This window comes from Euprymna scolopes, chromosome 13 (genome assembly GCF_053919585.1).
Source record: "Euprymna scolopes isolate OS-2025 chromosome 13, ASM5391958v1, whole genome shotgun sequence".
Lineage (NCBI taxonomy): Eukaryota > Metazoa > Mollusca > Cephalopoda > Sepiida > Sepiolidae > Euprymna > Euprymna scolopes.
This window is the reverse complement of record NC_136494.1, coordinates 43,128,710-43,149,760: the sequence shown is the minus strand read 5'-3', so window position 1 is coordinate 43,149,760 and position 21,051 is coordinate 43,128,710. Positions and strand designations below refer to the sequence as shown.

The 21,051-nt window shown below is 35.1% G+C and overlaps 1 protein-coding gene across 1 annotated transcript in view; it reads left to right on the top strand.

The window, feature by feature from the left end:
• Positions 1-21,051, top strand: part of LOC145292234 (uncharacterized) — a 314,231-nt gene that overhangs the window by 132,632 nt on the left and 160,548 nt on the right. Inside the window, exons 12-15 of the mRNA XM_080138557.1 lie at positions 7,431-7,722; positions 9,512-9,641; positions 19,150-19,182; positions 20,139-20,407. Coding sequence (XP_079994683.1) covers positions 7,431-7,722; positions 9,512-9,641; positions 19,150-19,182; positions 20,139-20,407 — 724 coding nt within the window. The remainder of the gene's footprint in view (positions 1-7,430; positions 7,723-9,511; positions 9,642-19,149; positions 19,183-20,138; positions 20,408-21,051) is intronic.

Here is a 21,051-nt window from a genome sequence, read left to right as displayed (position 1 = left end):
CAGTATAACTTCATTAATAGTTTGACTGCCTTGTCAAATGACAATTCATTGGTTTTTCTTGGAAAAATATAGTCCACAAATTTGTTATGTTCGGATGCACTAAATTTTCGTAGCAATAAACAAACCTTTTAATCCGTCCATGACCCGCAATCAATCTTGAACAGGTCTTCAAATCTGAAATATGCCTCAAACGTTTGGTCATCCTCAGGCGTATAGTGAAATATATCAATAGCTGACCAGATTGCATTTTGGGAAAAAACTGTGCTGGTTTCTCCTCCACTGTCCTTATTTACTAAAACGTTATCAAATCCATTTTTCTATTTGACTGGTTTTGTTGCTCTACCTGTAATTTTTTCAATTCCAATATTTGTTCGTTCATTTCTTTCTTTTCTCTTCCTCGTTTTTCTTCGAGGTATTTTATTAAATTTAACTGTTTGTCTTTGTTTTGTTTCTGTATTCTCCTCATCCATCTGATTTTTATTGTCAGTTTCTTCTTGTCGTTTTGTTTCTGTATTGTCAATTGCTCTTCTCGGAACCTTTTTTCAAGTTCTAATTGTTGACTTTGTTGGAATTTCACCATTTCCAATATCTGTTTTGCAAAATCGTCCATTTTGTTTTTTGGAAGATTTAGAATTACTTTATATGCCAAAATGAGTTTTTTTCAGAAACAGCACAATTCGTTGATTTACTTTTCCTATAGTACCAACTCTATAGAAAAAGCCTTTACAAAATTCATACCTGGTTATTTAATGAATATTTATTTCATTTATTTATTTCCTTGTATGGCAATTTTCCTGAGAAAATAATTTGGCGTTTGCATTTATACAGAAATTAGTAGATTGAGTTTGCCTTTTTTCAATTTTCGTAACGTGTAGGTACTGGGTTAAATTCCTTGTTAATCCTACACATTTTTTTTTTGTGGTTAAAAGTAAAGAACCTTACCTCATGCATCGTGCGGTCAGTGTGGAAAGTGCAGTGAGAAGAGAACAGCTGGATTTTGGAGTTGGATTTTGGAGTTGGATTTTGGAGTTGGAGTTGAGTTCAAATTTAACGTCAAGCTATTTCGGCACAGTGACAAAAATGGGTGACCGAGTAAGATTGAGCAGCGATATCCTGAGGCCATTTACTGGAGAAGGTGATGTGGTTGCGTGGCTTAACAAGCTGAAGTTGGTGGCAAGGCTGCAGAATATCGAGGATGTAGCCATGTTAATACCTATGTATTTGGAAGGAAGTGCTCTAGCGGTCTATCTAGAAATGGGAGAGACGGATCAGGCCATTGCTGAGAGCATCAAGAACCGGTTACAGACCGCATTTTCCGAGAGCGCGTTTGAGGCTTACAACAAGCTCAAAAGAGTCACCTGGACTGGGGAGTCTGTGGACGTGTACATGGCAGAGATAAGGCGACTAGCAGGATTGGCTGGATATGGGGGACGCAGCCTTGAGAAGACTGTAAAGCTGGCGCTTGTAACTGGTTTCCCTGATCACATCTCCATGGAACTGCAACGACTTACTGATATTGAAACCATGGAGGTGGAGGAGATTCTAAGGCATGCTAGAGTTTTGGCGAAACAGTCTGGTGAGCTGGGGGCGGTCGCAGCTGCTGTGGCAAGCGGAAAGGAGCGACCAGTGATGAAGCAAGGCCGTGGATTTACCAGTAAATGCTCTTGACATATCAAAGTGGCTTAGTGGGGGGTGCCCTTTTCTCTACCCTGCAACCTCTCTCCCACAGAAGAGACGTTGCAAGCCTATCCTTGTTTTATCGTTATTTCCATGGCAGGTGCTCGTCTGAACTCCAATCTCTGGTCCCCCCTCACCAATCTTTCACGAAAAACACTCGTCTAGCTGAATCCACTGTGAAAAATTTCCCCCACTCTATATCTGTGCCTAAATCAAAACGCGGATTCCATGAACAAAGCTTCTTTCTTAGAACTGCACGCCCGTGGAACTCTGTTCCATCTGCCTGCTTCCCACCGGACTATAACTTGGATGTCTTCAAGTCCAATGTTAACAAATTCCTAATGAACCGCCCCCTTAAGTAAACACTTCATCAAATCTCCACACTAACGTAATGTACTTGCAATAACCCTTATCCCTGAGTGGCTTCTGGGCCTTGATAAGTGGTGATCACTGTGTAAAAAAAAAAAAAAAAAAATGTCAAAGATGATGAGAGACTGTAGGGAGCCACAGCCAGACATTATCTGTTTTCGGTGTGGCCAAGTAGGGCACATTAGCAGGAATTGCCCTTCGCTTTCGGGAAACGAGTAAAGGGGTGCTATTGCGCCAGTAGTCACCCCTTTTATACTGAACAGGCGTATGAGAGTTTGTTGCCACAGTTAGTGATCACAATCAATGGAAAGAGGGCTAGAGCTCTTGTTGATACTGGATGTACAACAACACTCATTACTACGAGCGTCGCCAACTATTGGAATGGAACCAGCAACGTTAGAGCGGTGGATGGCAGAGAAGTGGAATGCTGTGGAGAGGCCGATGAGGAAATTGTAGTAAGGAATATGCCATTGCGGCTAAGAGTGATCGTGCTGGATAGACTGATTGCAGGAATTGATGTGGTGCTGGGCCTGGACGCAATAGACCAACTGGGAGGAGCTACTATTGTTAAAGGCCAGGTGAAGTTTGGCAATCAGAGTGCACCGGGAATAACAGGAAGTGTAACCAGGGGTGATACCAACCAACCATCGAAACCCCGACCGTGTCTGATTGAGGATGATGACTTTCGAGCCTGCTTCGATGGTGAAAAATGGATGGTAGAATGGCGATGGACCGCGGAGCCACCTGTATTGACGAATCGGGTCAGCTGCTACAAAAGCACACTGAAAGGAGCTGCGGAGCCGCAGTTTGAAAAAGAAGTTGGGAGATGGATAGATGAAGGAATATTAATGCCGTGGTCAGGGAAAGTTGAAGGAATTTTGCCACTCATGGCTGTGGTCCAACCTATTAAGAAGAAAGTTAGGCCAGTGTTGGATTTCCGTGAGCTAAACAAGTTTGTCGCTTGTCACACAAAGGACGGAATCGACGTGTGTAAAGAAGTCGTAAGGAAATGAAGGAGGATGAAGCAGGCAACTAAAATTGTGGACCTGAAGTCAGCCTACCTCCAACTTCATGTGGATGAGAAATTGTGGAAGTATCAATTGGTAGAGTACAAAGGTCATGTTTATTGTCTGACCAGATTAGGATTTGGTCTGAACTCCGCACCAAAGATAATGACGTCAGTTCTTAAGACAGTGCTGGCCAAAGACGATGCAGTGAAGAGAAGCACCTGCTCTTACATCGACGATGTACTAGTGGATGAAACGGAGGTGACTGCGGAAAGGGTGAGAGAGCATATCAAAGCATATGGACTGACGACAAAACCGCCTGAGTCACTGGAAAACGGAATGGCTTTGGGATTTCGACTACAGAACAATAAGGCAGGAAAATTGATGTTTGGGCAAGGAAATGAGATCCCTGAAACCAAGGTTGACCTAGCCAAGAGAGAGCTTTTCTCTATATGTGGAAAGCTGGTTGGCCACTATCCAATAGCTGGATGGCTGCAAACTGCGTGCAGTTTTATTAAAAGGCAGACTGGGACAAACAGTTGGGAAGATGCAGTTGATCAAAAAGTGCTCTCATGATACAAGAAGTCATTGCAGAAGTGAAAAAAATGGACCCTGTAAGAGGAGAATCGCATGTAAAGGAGGGCCATGAAGGGTGATATGGACTGATGCTAGCAGTGTAGCATTAGGGGTATTATTGGAAATAGGAGAAGTGGCTGTTGAAGATGCTGCTTGGCTACACAAAAGGATGATAGCGCCCATATCAATGTTGCGGAACTCGATGCTGTGATGAAAGGCATCAATCTGGCTCTAAAATGGGGGCTACAGATAGTGAACGTTAAAACAGACTCTGCAACAGTGGTGTCGTGGATTAAATTGGAGCTGTCTGGTGATAAGCGGATCAAAACAAAAGGAGCAGCGGAGATGCTTATTAAGCGTAGACTTGGAGCGCTGGGAGACTTGGTTCGAGAATTCGAACTAAAGGTAACTATTACCTTAGTTCCGTCACAAAAAAATAAAGCAGATGGGCTGACAAGAGTCAAGAAAGCCTGGCTACACAAGGAAAGAGACGGGGCTCCAGCATGTTGTGCAGTAGAGAATTTAAAAGACCTGCATAACCTGCATCATTTTGGAAAGGAACAGACCCTTTACTTGGTAAGAAAAGTAAACCCGCACGTCACAATGCAAGACGTCGAAAAGGTGGTGGAACAATGTAGGGAATGCCAATCAATCGACCCTGCACCGGCTAGACATGAAAAAGGGGAACTGCATGTTGAAGAGAATAGGCGGAGATTGGCCATTGACATCACACATTATCAACATGAACCGCATGTAACTATGATTTATTGTGGGCCTGGGAGAGTAGCGATATGGCGGAAAATCAAGAATGAAACAGCAGAAGAGGTAAAGAGAGTTGTCGAGGAGGTTTTTATGGAAAGGGGGCCAGTAGAAGAGGTGTTGGTGGATAATGGTACGTCTTTCCGCTCGGAAGTTTTTAGAGACTTATGTGCGAAGTGGAATGTGGGGCTATATTTTAGAGCTGCGTACCGTCCAAGTGGAAATGGAATTATAGAGAGGCACCATCGCTCTATAAAAGCTGTGGCATCAAGAAGCCAGATTTCGCCCCAAGAAGCAGTTTTTTGGTAAATATGATGCCGAAGGCTGGTCAAGACGAAAATTCAGTGCCGCACCGGTCTATTTTCTCTTATGAATGGCGACATCCATTGGCTGTAACACAGAGAGAAGAACAGGCCTGCGTGGACATCGCAGTTGGTGAAGAGGTGTGGGTGAAACCACCCAATTCTCGTTGCACGACTCACTGGGGACAAGGTACAGTGACTGAAGTACTCTCCAAAAACAAGGTAGCAATTGACGGAATGCCTCATCACATTTTAGATATACGGAGAGTCTCCTTGCCATCAGAGGAAGAGGAGGTTGATGTTGATGCTGAAGTGTCTGAAGAAGAGCCTCTTTGACGATCGCACCGTGAATGAAGACGCCCAGCGTGGATGGCGGACTATGATACTAATTATTGATCTTAGAGATCAAGGGGGCGTGTGGTTAAAAGTAAAGAACCTTACCTTATGCATTGTGCGGTCAGTGTGGAAAGTGCAGTGAGAAGAGAACAGTTGGATTTTGGAGTTGGGTTTTGGAGTTGGGTTTTGGAGTTGGAGTTGAGTTCAAATTTAATGTCATCTTTTTTCCTTAAAAAGAATTAGTTATTTATCTGTGAAAGAGAGTTTATAGTATTTATTTAATATTGGCTATTCTTTTCGATTTCTGTGCAAAGAGAATATCATAGTTTCCATTAACACTGTATTTGTGGCATGCTTAGCAAAATCGTGTTTTTTTCTTCTTCTTCAATATGCAGTCAGTTGACCAGAGAAATGTTTATTTTAATTGGATTCAAATCTGACGTAATTTTAATTGTGCAAATACTCGCTTTAGCCAATAAAATAAAATATGTATTTGCATGAATCTTTTTTCCCTTTTCCCAATGCTTTTTAACCATAAGAAGAATTAACGAGATATGTTTTTTTAGAAGGACAATTTTTTTTTTCAACATTACTTGTATTTATAGAGATGAAAAAAAAATTTTTTTTGTACTTACTAAAAACTTTGTACCGTTGATTCAAGAGTAATAATTCTCAACTGTTTTAACTCGCAGTTACACTTTTTGTAGCTTTTTAATAGCTTTTGACAACGTCTTTGTAAAATCATTTTTCAGCAAAAATTGTTATCCTTCTTTTTTCAAAGTCTTTTGGATTTTTACAATCGAATGTTGTTTTTTTCCCAATGTTGACGAGTAATTTTTCCTGTTCTTCAAACTTTTCAAGTTTCAAATTTTCCTTGAGTGTAAGAAAAAATTATTTCAAATTTCCGCGCGTGTTCTTTTTTCTTGAAACCTTTTGGTCGTCAAATGTTGTCTTCCAATGACTGTTTTTTTAGAGTGAGTCTTTGCCCGAATATTTATTCAGTTGTTGTAAACAATTATTGTAGATTGATCCGGGAAGTTCTTGAATCATCCTCGTCAGCCAGTTGTTATAGTTCTGTGCTAGGAGACACAAATGAAAGAAGCCACAAGTAGTGTAAAGTGTATAAAATATAATATGTATTTATCATAAAGAATACAAGAGCAACTAAAGTGGTATCAGAGGAACGTATTCGTAGCATGCGGTTAAACATGGTATGAATATCTACATCTAGTCTCTGAAACCAGTGGTATTTATAGGACTGGTTGATTCCACTTAGTTCTCAAATAGGGGTGATTTGTACCCCACAACAATAAATATCGATTATGAAAAAAGTACACCATTATAAAGTTCATTCTTCACTTAATAAATGGTGAAAAATTCGTATTGATTGGATAATTATTTTATTTTTGGTAGATTTTTAAAGAGAGATTCTGTCAAAAAATACTCCCTCCTTTCGTTTTGGCCATGCTTATATTTCATCAATTTTACCATGAATCCATCCAAGAGCACACACTCCCAAACTATGCCAATCTATTTTCAACTAATATCTGTTGAGATTTCAGGTGTTCTTGATTCAAGAACAATTTAATTTATCCCTGACCTTGAGCTGCGATTTTGATGAAGTAAAATAGAGAAGACAAATTGCCGTGTTAGAGAATTTCTCTAACTCAGGCCTCCATTCGGTCTGTAAGGTTGTCTGTACTGGGAATCTATTGTGAAGCAAGGTTTGCATAATCTCTAACAACACATATTTTGAGCTGACATTGTTGTAATACCATGAGAAAAAGTCTAAGATAACATGAAACTATACTTAGGATAAGCAGGCAGCTTTCCCACATGCAGCACCTGGTATTTCCAAATGATCACCCATTTATTACTAACCCGGTTCAATGTAACTTCGATGATCTAAAAGGAATCTATATGTCAACCTGATTATACTATATATATTTTATGACTATTGTCAGGTGAAACATCAGTATCACTCTTACTGCAAGATAGTGAAGAAATATGTATACATAAAAAACAAACAAACAAAAACGAATTGTTTTCTCTGAAAAGAAAAACGTTTTTAAAAGTAAAAGATAAAATTAGAGTGTGTAAACAAATCTGGTTAAACTAAAACATTAATGTAATTAATTAATGCAATTAAAATCATAATGTAATATTCCTATCTGATTTACTAAAACCGTGTGTCATTAATTTGAGCCCTGGTGGGCCTAAATGAATTCAGAAATAAATATAAATACACCCATTGGATTTCTTGTAAAATGTTATTTTAGAATAATTGTATTTTATCTTAGTACATGATTTTGTTTTAATTGCATCGTTAGCTATCCAGAGATACAGAGACATCCTATTTATAGCATAATATTTTTTAATTTCTAAAATTGTATTTTCATGTAAGCTTAAATTCTATTAAAATTTCAGAGTCACAGTGTATAAAAGTAGATGGAATGACTGACTGGAAACTTATTTCAAATGAAAATATTCATGTATCAAGTAATGAAGAAGCTTTGAATGCCATTCGACCTGGAGGAAGTGGTTGGAAACCAAGTCCCAATGATAAAAAGCTTACAGTTACAATCAATGTTGGCAATGCGCTTTCATATGGTGGAAATATTAAGTTAATTCGCCCCAAATCAGTGGAGTCTTTTGATGTGATCCTACTGGGCGGTAATAAAGTATATGCATCCAGAGTGAGTATTAAATGTTTCTTCAAAAAATAAAGAAACAATTTTTTAAAATCTTTGGTCTCAGAGAAATAACATTAATTGTTGAATATGATTTTGTCTCTCACATGGTAAGCATGATTAGCATAAATATTACGTATCAATTAGCATAAGCATCACGGCCAATACATTGTGGTGAGTTGAAATTTGATAGAATCGTTTTTGATCATTTATGCACTAACGAGTTTGTCACAAATAATGGAAAAAATTATTCCTCATCAGTCTAGTGTTTGCACTTATATTCATATCAAATAATAATAGTGCATTTATGCACTAACGAGTTTGTCACAAATAATGGAAAAAATTATTCCTCATCAGTCTAGTGTTTGCACTTATATTCATATTCCTTTAAAATAACGTCTTAATCAATGAAGTTAAAAAAGAGAGACAAGAGAGAAAGCACCTTAAACTGGAAAGAAAAAAAAATAATAAAGAAATATATAAATCAGTGTAGAAAGCAAAAACAAGAAAAAAGAAATAGATCGGTGGGGGAGTCTGACTTGCTACTTGCTTTCCAAATTCTTCTAAATACTTGAAATGGGTTTATCTTCCAATTTTGTACTGGATGACTTTGGTGTGACAGGATGGATACAAATAAATGCACATTTATCTTTATTATAAAGGAAAGGTATCAATACATAGTGTCGCTCAGCTATAGGTAAAAATAGCAATTTGCATTCAATTAAGGGTATGTAATGTAGCATGCATGTTGTGTTTTTGCATAAAATAATCCCCAAAGTATTTATATAGTGCCATAAAACGCATAAAACAAACTTGTCTCTGCCCTGTTTTTTCTCCTTTATTCTTTCATGTTTGCTGATGACATTGGCTGCGCTCTTCTTTCTTGCAAACTTTGTTCCACTTAAAAGCTTCATACAGATTAAGATTCATTGTCTCTTGAGACAGAGGCCACATTCATACATTAATAGCTCATCTACTTAGAAGACAAGTTAACATATGATGTCTGTTTTTCTTGCATAAACATAGCATTGAATATTTTTATTTACAACTAGCAGGTCGCCCGGCATTGCCCGGCTGTAAAATATGTTTAAATACAATATTTTGATTAATGCAGATTTCACATTTATTATTATATTATATTGGACCTAATATATTGTAATGATTTAAAAAGTTAAAAAAAAAAAAATGACTTGTTCTCCACCACCGAAAATTGAATAGCTTACAATTTACTTTTTCCTTTGACGTTAATGACTGTACACTGAAGATATGTTTACTGCAAAGCTAAAAATTGAAACATGAACCAAACCAATAGCTATTACATCACACATGCATATTTGTAATGCCATTGTTCGACCTTCACCTGGCAAATTCCAATTTTTTTAATTTTCAGACTTTTGCACCGATTTTTCCCAGCTAAAACCCACATATAAAGTTTCGCATGGGTTTGAATACCCTGTATATGAAGTTACATGTCCATGACCAATAAATATATAGGTTTTTCAAGTTAAATTCATTTTTTTATAATATTTTTGTTCATTAAATTGGTAGGTGAAAGCACAGAATAGTTACAAAGCACCCACTGACAAAACCTATGCAATTTCTGAATATAAATTAAAAAATGGAAGGGTAGAAGCATTGCTTTGAACTGTCATGTTTAAGTTTGAAAATAGTATTTTCGCATTTAGCTCAGACTAAATCGACAAAATGTTAGTTTTACAGAGAAGAAAAAATAAGGAGAAATATAAAGTCAAAGATGATAATGTTCAAATATTTGTTGTTTTTTATATTTATGTAGAAAAATTCACCCGATACAATAGTGAAAATCCCATTTGGCACAACAGCAAATGAAGTCAAAATCAAATTCCGTGCAAAGCCTGGATGTCGAGTGGTGACTTCCATATCTGTGATTGGTTGTTTTCAGCAAGGTATCTTATTTTTGTCTAATTCTCTTTTATAAATTGCTTTGTGAGTTACACGCCAGGACTTGCATGCTGAAAGGTTGTCTTATTGATAGGAAGATTTCAAAATCAAGGGTGAATAACTTTGAAGCTTATTTCATTTGTTCTGAATTCGGTTAATGAAGTAGAAATCTTTCTTAAATGAAAATTTTAATTTTTATTCCGATTCAGAGTTTCTTATTTTGAGGAAATGGGTCTTCTCACATGAAAAATCAACCTTGTATCTAAAGAGGGGAACTAAGTTAACCATTGAAAAAACTCAATTATCTGCCGTTTGCTCCTAAGAGGCATTTTTATTTTTTTCTTCTATTCTGAAAATAAAAAGTGGACTGCCATGTTGACAAAGTTGTTGAAATAAGCTCTGTTTTTTTTTTTTTTTTGTTTTTTGTTTTTTTGTATTTTGTGCCTGGACAGTGATATTTAAAGATATAATAATTAGCACCAAGGTTACAAATGGCACTGCTGGGACCCAGCAGTGCTGGGTGTAATAAAGGAATGGGATCATATTACAATGAAGGAATAAACATATTACGTTGACAGAATAAAATTGTTTCTTTTCATTTTTGATTGGCTCTAATATGAAGTGAAATATAATACCCCTGGATAAAATAGTGAATTCTATGCCATCAAAGAAGATGTGGAAAAAGAATTGGGCCATCTGAAAAGCCAAAATATTTTTAAGAGAACGCAATATTCTCGTGGTCGAGAGCAGAGACTTTAGGGCGCTTATGTCAACGGATTATTAAATCTAAGGGAGATAACCAGCATAGACATAGCAAAAATAAGCATATTTTGCAAGATACACGAATACAAGCGCCGGGTTGATATTTATTTGCTGCCCACATCAGCAAAATGTGGCACAAGGCCGGAAAGTGGGAACCCCGCAGGCTCCCCTAAAGGAGGGGCACTCCTGCAATTTTAAAAATTGCCTGAGTAACCCCGTCGGCACTCCCCGGTCGGGGCGCCTCAGGCAGCAAGCAATAAACTTGCCCCACCGGAAAGCCCGGTGGCAAGGCCTGGGAAGGTGGACCTCCTAGGTATTACCCAGGCGTTGTACCTCAGTCCAACAGGTGCAGGGCCGGGTCCCGGCCCCTCACCTGTTGGGCTGAGTGTCAAGTGACGAATCCTTGACTTGACTGGTCAGATATGTGGGGTTGCCCCCACATCTAGCCGGGTTAAGTTGAAGTTAGTCCCGGAAATTTCAACAAAAAGAAAACAAGTTAATCAACAAACTTAAAATATAACAATGTTAAGTAACAAAATAAACTTATTAATTAACGTACACAAAATTAAAGTAAAAAAAAAGTAAACTGTTACAATTAACAATTTAATTAATCCACAACAAAAAAATTAAATAAACTTGTTTAAAACGACGGTAGGCTAATTAACCAAAAAACAAAAATTAAATAAACATGTTAATTAACGAAAATAACGAAACTTTTTTAAAGGAGATTTTGAAGTATTTAAACCGTCATTTTTTAAAATTTTTATTTAAAAAAAAAACGTAAATTTTCAGATTAGGTTCACCTCCACAATTTTCTTTTAAATGACGACTTTCATAGGTTTTCGGCCATGTCCATGCTGAATACGAAAATCGCCTTGAAATCTTGCAGAAATAATTAGTTATTGAGTTATAAAAAGTTGTATTATGCATTGTATTATTTGGCGGCCATTTTTGTTACGCGCGTAGATTTGTTTATGGAGCGCGCCCGCGCGTAAAAACGATGGCTGCCAAAGAATACAATGCATAATACAACGTTTTATATCTCGATAACTACTTATTTCTGCAAAATTTCAATGCGATTTCCGTATTCAGCATAGTAGAAAACTTATTTAAGTTGTCATTTAAAAGAAAATTGCGGAGGTGGACCTAATCTAAAAAAATACCCAAAAATATTATGTTTACGGTTTAAATGCTTCAAAATATCCTTCAAAAACGTTTTCTATTTTCGTTATTTTGTGTACGTTAATTATTATGCGCCCCAAATTATACCTTGCAAAATGAAACTACAGAATAGTAAAAAAAAAAAAAAAAAAAAAAAAAAAAAAAAAATTAAATTAAAGTAAACTTTCATCATAGCCATAAATTGACGGCTTAAATACTTCAAAATCTCCCTTAAAAAAGTTTTGTTATTTTCATTAATTAACAAGTTTATTTAATTTTTGTTGTGGATTAATTAACATTGTTTCAAACAAGTTTATTTAATTTTTGTTGTAGATTAATTAATATTGTTTCAAGCAAGTTTATTTAATTTTTGTTGTAGATTAATTAATATTGTTTCAAGCAAGTTTATTTAATTTTTGTTGTAGATTAATTAACATTGTTTCAAACAAGTTTATTTAATTTTTGTTGTGGATTAATTAACGTTGTTTCAAACAAGTTTATTTAATTTTTGTTGTAGATTAATTAACATTGTTTCAAACAAGTTTATTTAATTTTTGTTGTGGATTAATTAACATTGTTTCAAACAAGTTTATTTAATTTTTGTTGTAGATTAATTAACATTGTTTCAAACAAGTTTATTTAATTTTTGTTGTAGATTAATTAACATTGTTTCAAACAAGTTTATTTAATTTTTGTTGTGGATTAATTAACATTGTTTCAAACAAGTTTATTTAATTTTTGTTGTAGATTAATTAACATTGTTTCAAACAAGTTCATTTAATTTTTGTTTCAAACAAGTTTATTTAATTTTTGTTGTGGATTAATTAACGTTGTTTCAAACAAGTTTATTTAATTTTTGTTGTGGATTAATAACATTGTTTCAAACAAGTTTATTTAATTTTTGTTGTGGATTAATTAACGTTGTTTCAAACAAGTTTATTTAATTTTTGTTGTAGATTAATAACATTGTTTCAAACAAGTTTATTTAATTTTTGTTGTAGATTAATAACATTGTTTCATACAAGTTTATTTAATTTTTGTTGTAGATTAATAACATTGTTTCAAACAAGTTTATTTAATTTTTGTTGTGGATTAATTAACGTTGTTTCAAACAAGTTTATTTAATTTTTGTTGTAGATTAATAACATTGTTTCAAACAAGTTTATTTAATTTTTGTTGTGGATTAATTAACATGGTTACATTCTAACAGTTTACTTTTGTTTTGTGTATGTTAATTAATAAGTTTATTTTGTTACTTAATCTTGTTATATTTTAAGTTCGTTGATTAACTTCCCTAATTTATTTCCTTTTCGTAAACTGTTTCAGCAATTTCCGGAATTCAACTACAGTAATTGTGTAATCACTTTCTTTTACTTTTTCTTTTTTTTTTTAACATTCTTTCATTGTTCTACTGATTATTTCAACGTCCTAAATTATATCTTGTAAAATATGCTTATTTTTGCTATGTCTATGCTGGTTATCTCCCTTACATTTGATGATCCATTGGCATAAGTGCCAACTTTAGGATATGTGATGATTTGCAAGCAAACAGTAAATGCTGCTGCATCATCCAATAATTATCTGTTACCTTGAATGAAGGACTTATTTGATCAAAAGTTAAGCAAGTTTAGACTCTCAAAAATTAGAATTGAATGTGGAAGCACAGGAATTGTTGATAATGAACACTCACTGATTATAACTTGGAATACATAGTGCAATTGGAATTTTAAAATGCGATATAAATAAGAGGTTGAGGATATTCCTTTCTATAAGGCATGTGTGGATGATATCTTGATTTTAGATAACGATAAGGCCAGTCATCTAAAAAATTTACAGAGTGTGCTTGAAGCGATGGATGGGGCAAAACTAAAATTTGTGGAGGTGGATTTCAAAATCAACAAGAAAGTATGGCTATGACAGAGATTCCATACTAAGAAATATTACTGAATCACAAGCTTATCTTAGGATGAAGTACTTATCACAATCATTTATCAATATTGTTAGAGTCACTTCATAGTTTAATGAGAAAGGGCATGATTTGAAGATTTGACTGAGAACTGTAATGATCCATGTTACAAAATGGAAGTGAGAAGCTGCCGCTCACAGAAGCATACTGATACTGAATGGAATTATGTCCACATTGAAAAACAAGGGTTGGTCTTAGTTTTTACTGTGAAAAAACTGTGTTACTGCGTCCAAAGATACTTTTATGATATTCACTGACTGCAAGCTATTGTTGGGACAGTTTTCATGATACAAGCTGATTCCTCCTTTGCCAAGATTTAACACAGCATTCAATTATAAGTTAATATATCGTGTTGGCTCCTTTGATGGGAATGCACACTGTCTTAGTCATGTCCCACTAAGTGGACAGGAACAGGAATTTTTTTGTTGAGACTCCAATGATGGTGGCCACAATGAGATCAAAAACAAGGTGAGAACCCGTTTTGAGCTGAGTGTATAGCTATATAATGAATGGTTGGAGTAGTTACACTTCCATTGAAACATCATAACCATATTTCATAAACAAGAAGAGTTAATGTATAACTATGTGGCAATACTATACAAAAGCAAGGTTATTATACTGCCTAAATCAAAATTGAAAATATTACAGTATCTCTGTCATAGGGATTGTGCTGTGTGTGGTAGTCAAATTTAAATATGGACATTGAAAGAAACTGCAAAAGCTATGGAATTTGCATGCTCAATCAAAGCAACTGAATTAGATCTCCCATTCATTTCTGAGAACATCTGAGAAAGTCTTGATAGAGAATTCATATAGATTATGCTGGTCCATTTTTGGAGTATGTACCTGATTATGGTGGATACATACTCAAAATGGACAGAGACAGGTTTAATGAAAATATATACTGTTTCAGCCACAATCAAGATGAATGGATTCTTTGAAACACATGGTTTGTCAGTATTATTGGTAAGTGATAATGGTCCATGTTTTTTAAGCCTGGATTTTAAAATCTTGATGAAGAACAATGAATTTTGGTACACTCACAGTCCTGATAACATCTCCTATAATGGACAAGCAGAGTATAGTGTATGCACATTCAAGGAACCATTGAGAAAGATGGAGGCAGATGGGAAGACAATAATTGAAATTGTAGACTCCTTATCACTTTCAGAACAATTCCCCAAATGACAACTAGGGTTTCTCCAGCTGAAATAATGTTCAAGCCATGATTAAGAATTTCTTTTCATTTAATGAAGCCTGACACTTATCAGGCTCAAAGCTACAAATGCAAGATGGAATGAGGAACCAAAGTCATGGTCCCACTTTTAGAAGTTAAAATCAAGAATCCAGTTCTGATGCATAATTTTGGATCAGGTCCATGGTGGATGGAGGACACCATTGCTTCACCATAGTCTTCGTCATGTCTGAAAGATAATGGATACTGTAAAGGTAGCTGTGCATGTAATTATGAGGCCAGGGTTGTGCAATCTCCAACCATACCTTTCCTGAATCAGCATCGCTTAAGTCCAGTGGTAAGGAAAAGTCCAGGATGAGTGGAAACAATGATAAGCGAAGAGCACATACTGCACCTGGAATTCCCAAATGGTCACCAATTTCAGTACTGACCAGACTCAACATTGCTTAACTCTGGTGATTTAATAGGAACCGGTGTGTCAACATGATTATATCCTATTACAGGACAGTTGGAAATGGTGTATTTTGAAGTGGAGGCAAAAGGAGTTATGAGGAGCATGCAGATCAAGTTTGGAAATTGCTATCTATGTTTGCAGAGAAAGGTACATCTCACATTCAGACGAACAATGTCACAAGTTCTTCAGGAACAACTTATTCTTGCAATTCCTGAAAAAATCATGGAACCCATTGAATTGGACAATACTGCAGTGGATTCCATAGAAATTGGAAGCTTCATAACAGCTCCAATTTGTATATCAGGATCCCTATCTAGATGACCAATCAAGTTGAATGATTACATCTGCAACACAAAGTAATACTAGAGGGATGGAATACACTGAAGTGACTCAATTTGACCCTACGTTTCAGTCTGTTCTTTCATTATAAAAATAAAGAATGTTATCACAACAGCCACTTACCTTTGATTTCCTGCTGATAACGACCATTTGTTTTCCCTGGGGTTCAGATAGCAAAAACCCTAACCTGAAGGTTGCGTTCTTCATTTTCTTTCAATGGAGATCCAGTTAGTGCTCTACATCTTTGGTCTTTTCATCTTCTTTGACCCTTCACGATTATTTGTTGTGGTGCCAACCAAAGCTGATGTCAGCATTTAGGGAGAAGGAGCAGTTAACATTTTTGTGGTTTCAGTTCTCTTGGCCTCATGTGGTCGTGTTCTGTTTTCCTGGTTTTATTTCAATTACAACTTCCTTGTAACTGATTAATGTTTGTGAAGTAATCATCTGCTCATTCAAATAATAATATCTTGTGGCTGAACGGTGACATTTAAAGATATAATACGAGTGAAATATGGTTCGGTCTGTCATAGAAGGATAGTGTCCAAGGTATTATCTCCTCTTTCAGGAGAGAGATTGATTTATCACTTGAAGTGCTTCTATTGCGTCTAATCATGGAAAATTTTCCACCTATTCAGAGTATCTAGCCCTCTTTTGGAGAGAGTTGAATCTGCCATTTTAAACTGTCTAAACTTAGAGGATCAGGTAAACATACTCAACTGATACAATATATCCTTAAATAAGAATTAACATTTTTTTCATTTATAGAAAATGTTTTGGCAGAAAATTAAAAGCTTTTAAACTTATTCATGCAAGGAGAGTTTTAAACATTATCAAGATTACTGTGGTTCAAGAATAGACCTAGATGATTCACTGGTGTGTGATTCAATCATTGACTGTTTTAACAGTATGAATGATGTTAAGAATATAAACAGCATTTGATATAACAAATACAAACAAGCTTAATGAACTAATTATCAAGTAGTTTACATATTAATGATATGTACTAGGTTCTGAGTTGTGTTCCAGACAATATATATTCATGTTGATCTTGTTAGATGATATTCATGTTTCAGGCCTGGGGTGAATTAATAAGCTGCTCTGATGTCTGCGATCAGATGAAGAAGCATAAACCTCCTGTGGTTCAGTTTGTAATTCGTTTGTATTGATTATAGGCGGTTGTTTTTGTAAGATGTGAAAGTAGTTGATCGTTGAGTTGTATAGGCTGCTAAATCAGATAGACCTTGTAGAGAGGGAGGGCACAAGGAGATTCCTGTATCAATCTATTGTCTGGTCAATTCCCCTCTATGGCTGCAAGACGTAGCCAATGAAAGTGCTTGATGGGTGGAAATTTTGTCTTGGACAATCACTGCTTCTGTTACATTCTGAATTGCTGATGTTGTTTTCTGCTTAGGCTGCAATCTTTAGTTTTTGCTGTCTATTTTATTGCAGTGATGACTTGGTACACAAAGGGGACATTCACAATGTAATCCTCCCTGCCTCTCTGCCTTGCTGGCACAAGTGTGCCAATGGGCAGCCGAGGATGTAAACAACAATCATCAGGGAGGATTTGCATGAGCTCTCAGGTCCACTAGTGGTCAGACTTTGATGGTAGAATTGAGATTGGTTTACCATTTTGTGAAATCTGGTTTATGATCGCCACGCATGGGCCACCATAGTTTGAGATGTGATGTAGGCTAGAGAGAAAGCTGACTCAACTCAACCACTGTTGCAACAACAACAGTAGGTATAGACTGCCTTCTAATACTGGATTATATCTAACAAGTTGATTGTCTATTTCTTCAGCAGACGATATTATGCTCAGATTCTATTATTGTTATGAGTTTGATGTCATATGAGGTGGCACGCCTTCACAAAATATGATGTAAATCACTGGATTCAAGAAAATCAACAAAAAAAGGAAAAGGTGGGATACTTTGACTGTGAGAGAATAAACCAATAAGTGCAACAAAGGAATCACAAAAGCAAGTTATGATTTTGAAATACAATGTTTGATCAAGGAGAAAGAACTGTATACATGGAAAGCAAAGAAGAAGCACTAAAAATGGGGAAGAGATAATATTAGGTTGAGATGAAAGTTCTTGCAGAATTTTTAATTTTGATTTCAAATGATGCATTTTTAAATAAGTTAATACATTTACTTTAGCGTTTTTTTGCTCTATCTAATCATTTAAATTACAATTGTTTTGAAACAATTATGTATTCTTTTTAGAACATTGAAAACAAAATGGAAAAAAAGCAAATTCTCATAATTTTCTTATTTCAATTCAAGCTATGCCGAAAAGCAGCTGAAACAGCTTGCAAGTTCAATGAAGCGTTTGGCCTAGGAAGCACTACTGAACGCACAGCACAATGGTGGTTTAAGAAATTTTGTTGCAGTGACAATAGTCTTGAAGATGATGAGCATAGAGGTCGCCCAACGGATGTTGACAACAATCAATTAAGAGCCTTAGTCAAAGCCAATCCATGCACAACTGTTCAAGAACTTGCTTCTGAATTAGACGTAATGTATATAATGATTTCCAACCACTTGAGAGAGATTAGAAAAACAAAAAACTTGATAAATGGATGCCTCACGAATTGAGCAACAACCAAAGAAACGCCATTATGAAATATCATCTTTCCTTGTTTTACCCAACAACAATGGCCTGTTTCTCAACCGGGTTGTGACTTGCAATGGAAAGTGGATTCTTAGCAACAACCAGCAATGCTCAGCTCAGTGGTTAGATGCCAACAAAGATCCACAACTCTTCCCGAAGCTAGAGTTGCACCAAGAGAAGGTCATGCTGACTGTTTGGTGGTTTGCGACCGGTCTCATCCATTGCAGTTTTTTGAATGCAGGCGAAACCATTACGGCAAAGAAGTACTGTCAACAAATGGATGAAATGCAAGCTTCGACAACAACACCCAACATTATTCAACAGAAAAAGCCCAATTCTCCCCCACAACAATGCCCAACCACACGTTGCTTAACTGACCATGCAGAAGTTGAACGAATTGGGCTACTAAACTCTGCCTCATCCACCATATTCTCCAGACCTCTCACCTACAGACTAGCACTTTTTCAAGTATCTCAACAACTTTCTGCATGATAAATGCTTCAAAAACCTAAGTGATATCAAAAACGCCTTCAGCAATTTCATCGCCACCACAATGTAAGATGTTTACATTACTGGCAAAAGTGTGTTGATTCTGATTGTGCATATTAATAATTTTTTTGTTTGAGCTGAGATATGTTCATCTGGATTTAAAAGTGAAAAACTGCAAGAACTTTTTTGTCAACCTGATAATTTTACATGTATGAAAAGAACAAAATAATGATCATTAAATTGTGGAAAAATGATGCTTAACTGCTAACAAACCGAAAAAAAAAGTTACCGTAAAACAAAACTCTCACACATAAATGAATAATAGTTTGTAACTAAAACTTTTACAAATATAATTAGATTGTGTCTTATTATTCTAGGATGTTCAAAGGCAGAAACTATTTCAAAGCATAAAAACACTAAATGATCATAGTAATATTGATATCTTTATATTGGAGACTTTTATTAAGTTCAATTTTGATGCCAACATTGTTATGGATAAATTAATTTATGTTCCTTTTTGTTTTTGTAGTGTTAACAACTCCAGAAATAACAACTATAACACGTAAGAACAATTATTATTTTTTTTTAATATAATTTAATAACTCAAAATATTGTTTGTTTTTTTTTTATCTTTGCCACTAAATTTCATTTAATGTTTTTCATATTAGAATTAAACTCATGGAAAAACAAAAACAAAGTATATTTACTAATTTTTGTGTAATAAAAACATGAGTTAGCCAGAAAGTTTCTGATGCCATATTCTTCTTAGAATAGTTTTTTATGAAGAGGTAAATATTTACAGTTATCTGTAAGCTGGAGAGTTCTTTTATATGATGCATAATCTCTGTCTCAATAAAAGACACTGTGTGTGTGAGTTTGTTCCTTATGGACTCCAAAATGGCTGAGTCAACAAATATACTTTATGTGATGATTAAAGTATTCATTAAAGTAGTAATTTTAAGTTGTTTCCAGTATTATATTTCTTCATGAAATGATCCAAAAAATAGGCTTGATATGTCATACGATATATTTTAATGATAACAAATAAAGTATTCAGAACTGGAACATATTTAGAATTTTTCAGAAATTGCCAGTTCAAGTTTCTGATTCTGGTTGACTAGAGTTAAAAGATTTCATTGTTTCATTTCTACAGGGGAAGATGCTTACATATTGCTCTTGGATTTTATACTAATTTCCAATTATGATCATCACTAACAGCATTTCCAAGATGATTTTCCAAATTTCCTATCTCCATTGAAACTTTAGGGAAACAGGAGACAATCATCAGATTCCAAACAGACAGAAAATCACTTGACCCCCATGATCTTTAGTTGTTATACAAAATTGCAGCTACAAGAAAACTCTAAAAATACATTTATTTAAAAATTTGACTACAGTTTATTATTTAGTATAAAATATATCAACTTCTTATATGTGTTATTTTTTGCATTTATGACATAGTAAAAAAAATCTGACTTTATATGTGTCAAAAAAATAAATGATGAATGTCTTTTTCAGCTTCCAACTGTGTTGCACTTGATGGTATGGCTGATTCAAAATATATTCAGAAAAATCACATAGAACTTTCTAGCAACCAAGAAGCCGTTAGTAATCTAAGACCTGGAGGAATTGGTTGGAAACCATCACATGAAGATAAGATACCATCACTTAAAATATTTGTTGGACAAGCATTTATCTATGGTGGAAATATTAGATTAACAAGAGCCAGAGGTATTAACTCCTGGGATGTCATTTTGAAAGGAGGATCCAAAGAGAAAAGAATTATGGTTTGTATGAATTCTTACATTAAAATCTCCATATTGAAAAGATTCATCAGCAAATATTTATGGGACATTTCAAGCAATTTGTCATAGTGACATTTCAAGCAATTTGGCATAGTGACATTTCAAGCAATTTGGCATAGTGACATTTCAAGCAATTTGTCATTATTTAGAAAGCATATTTTATTATTGTTTATTATGCTGAACCAGCACATTTTTGTGCGTGTGTCACACACATTAGTAGCTTTCTATCTAAACAATATTTAGAAACAAATCGACAGAGGATTTTAAAATGATGTTCATTAAAATTTGAAACAAAAATAAGTAGATTTCATGCTTCCTGGTGGAATGATTTAAGGAAAAATGATATGAATTCAGATGATGACCCCTTTATGACAATCTGCATAGGTAAATTATCATTCCTAATAAATTTAACATTAATAGGTTGTAATTTCTTGGATACACATCCAAGGGTTGGAATAAAAGAGTAAAAAGGGCAAAAATAATTAAGAAAAAATTAGATCAACACACAACGCACATATAAATGACACTTGATATATAAATGGGTGAAAACAACGGACATAATTACTAAAGGTATATCCCAATATAATAGAAATACAAAGTGTTGTTAGGGTTATGAAACTTACATT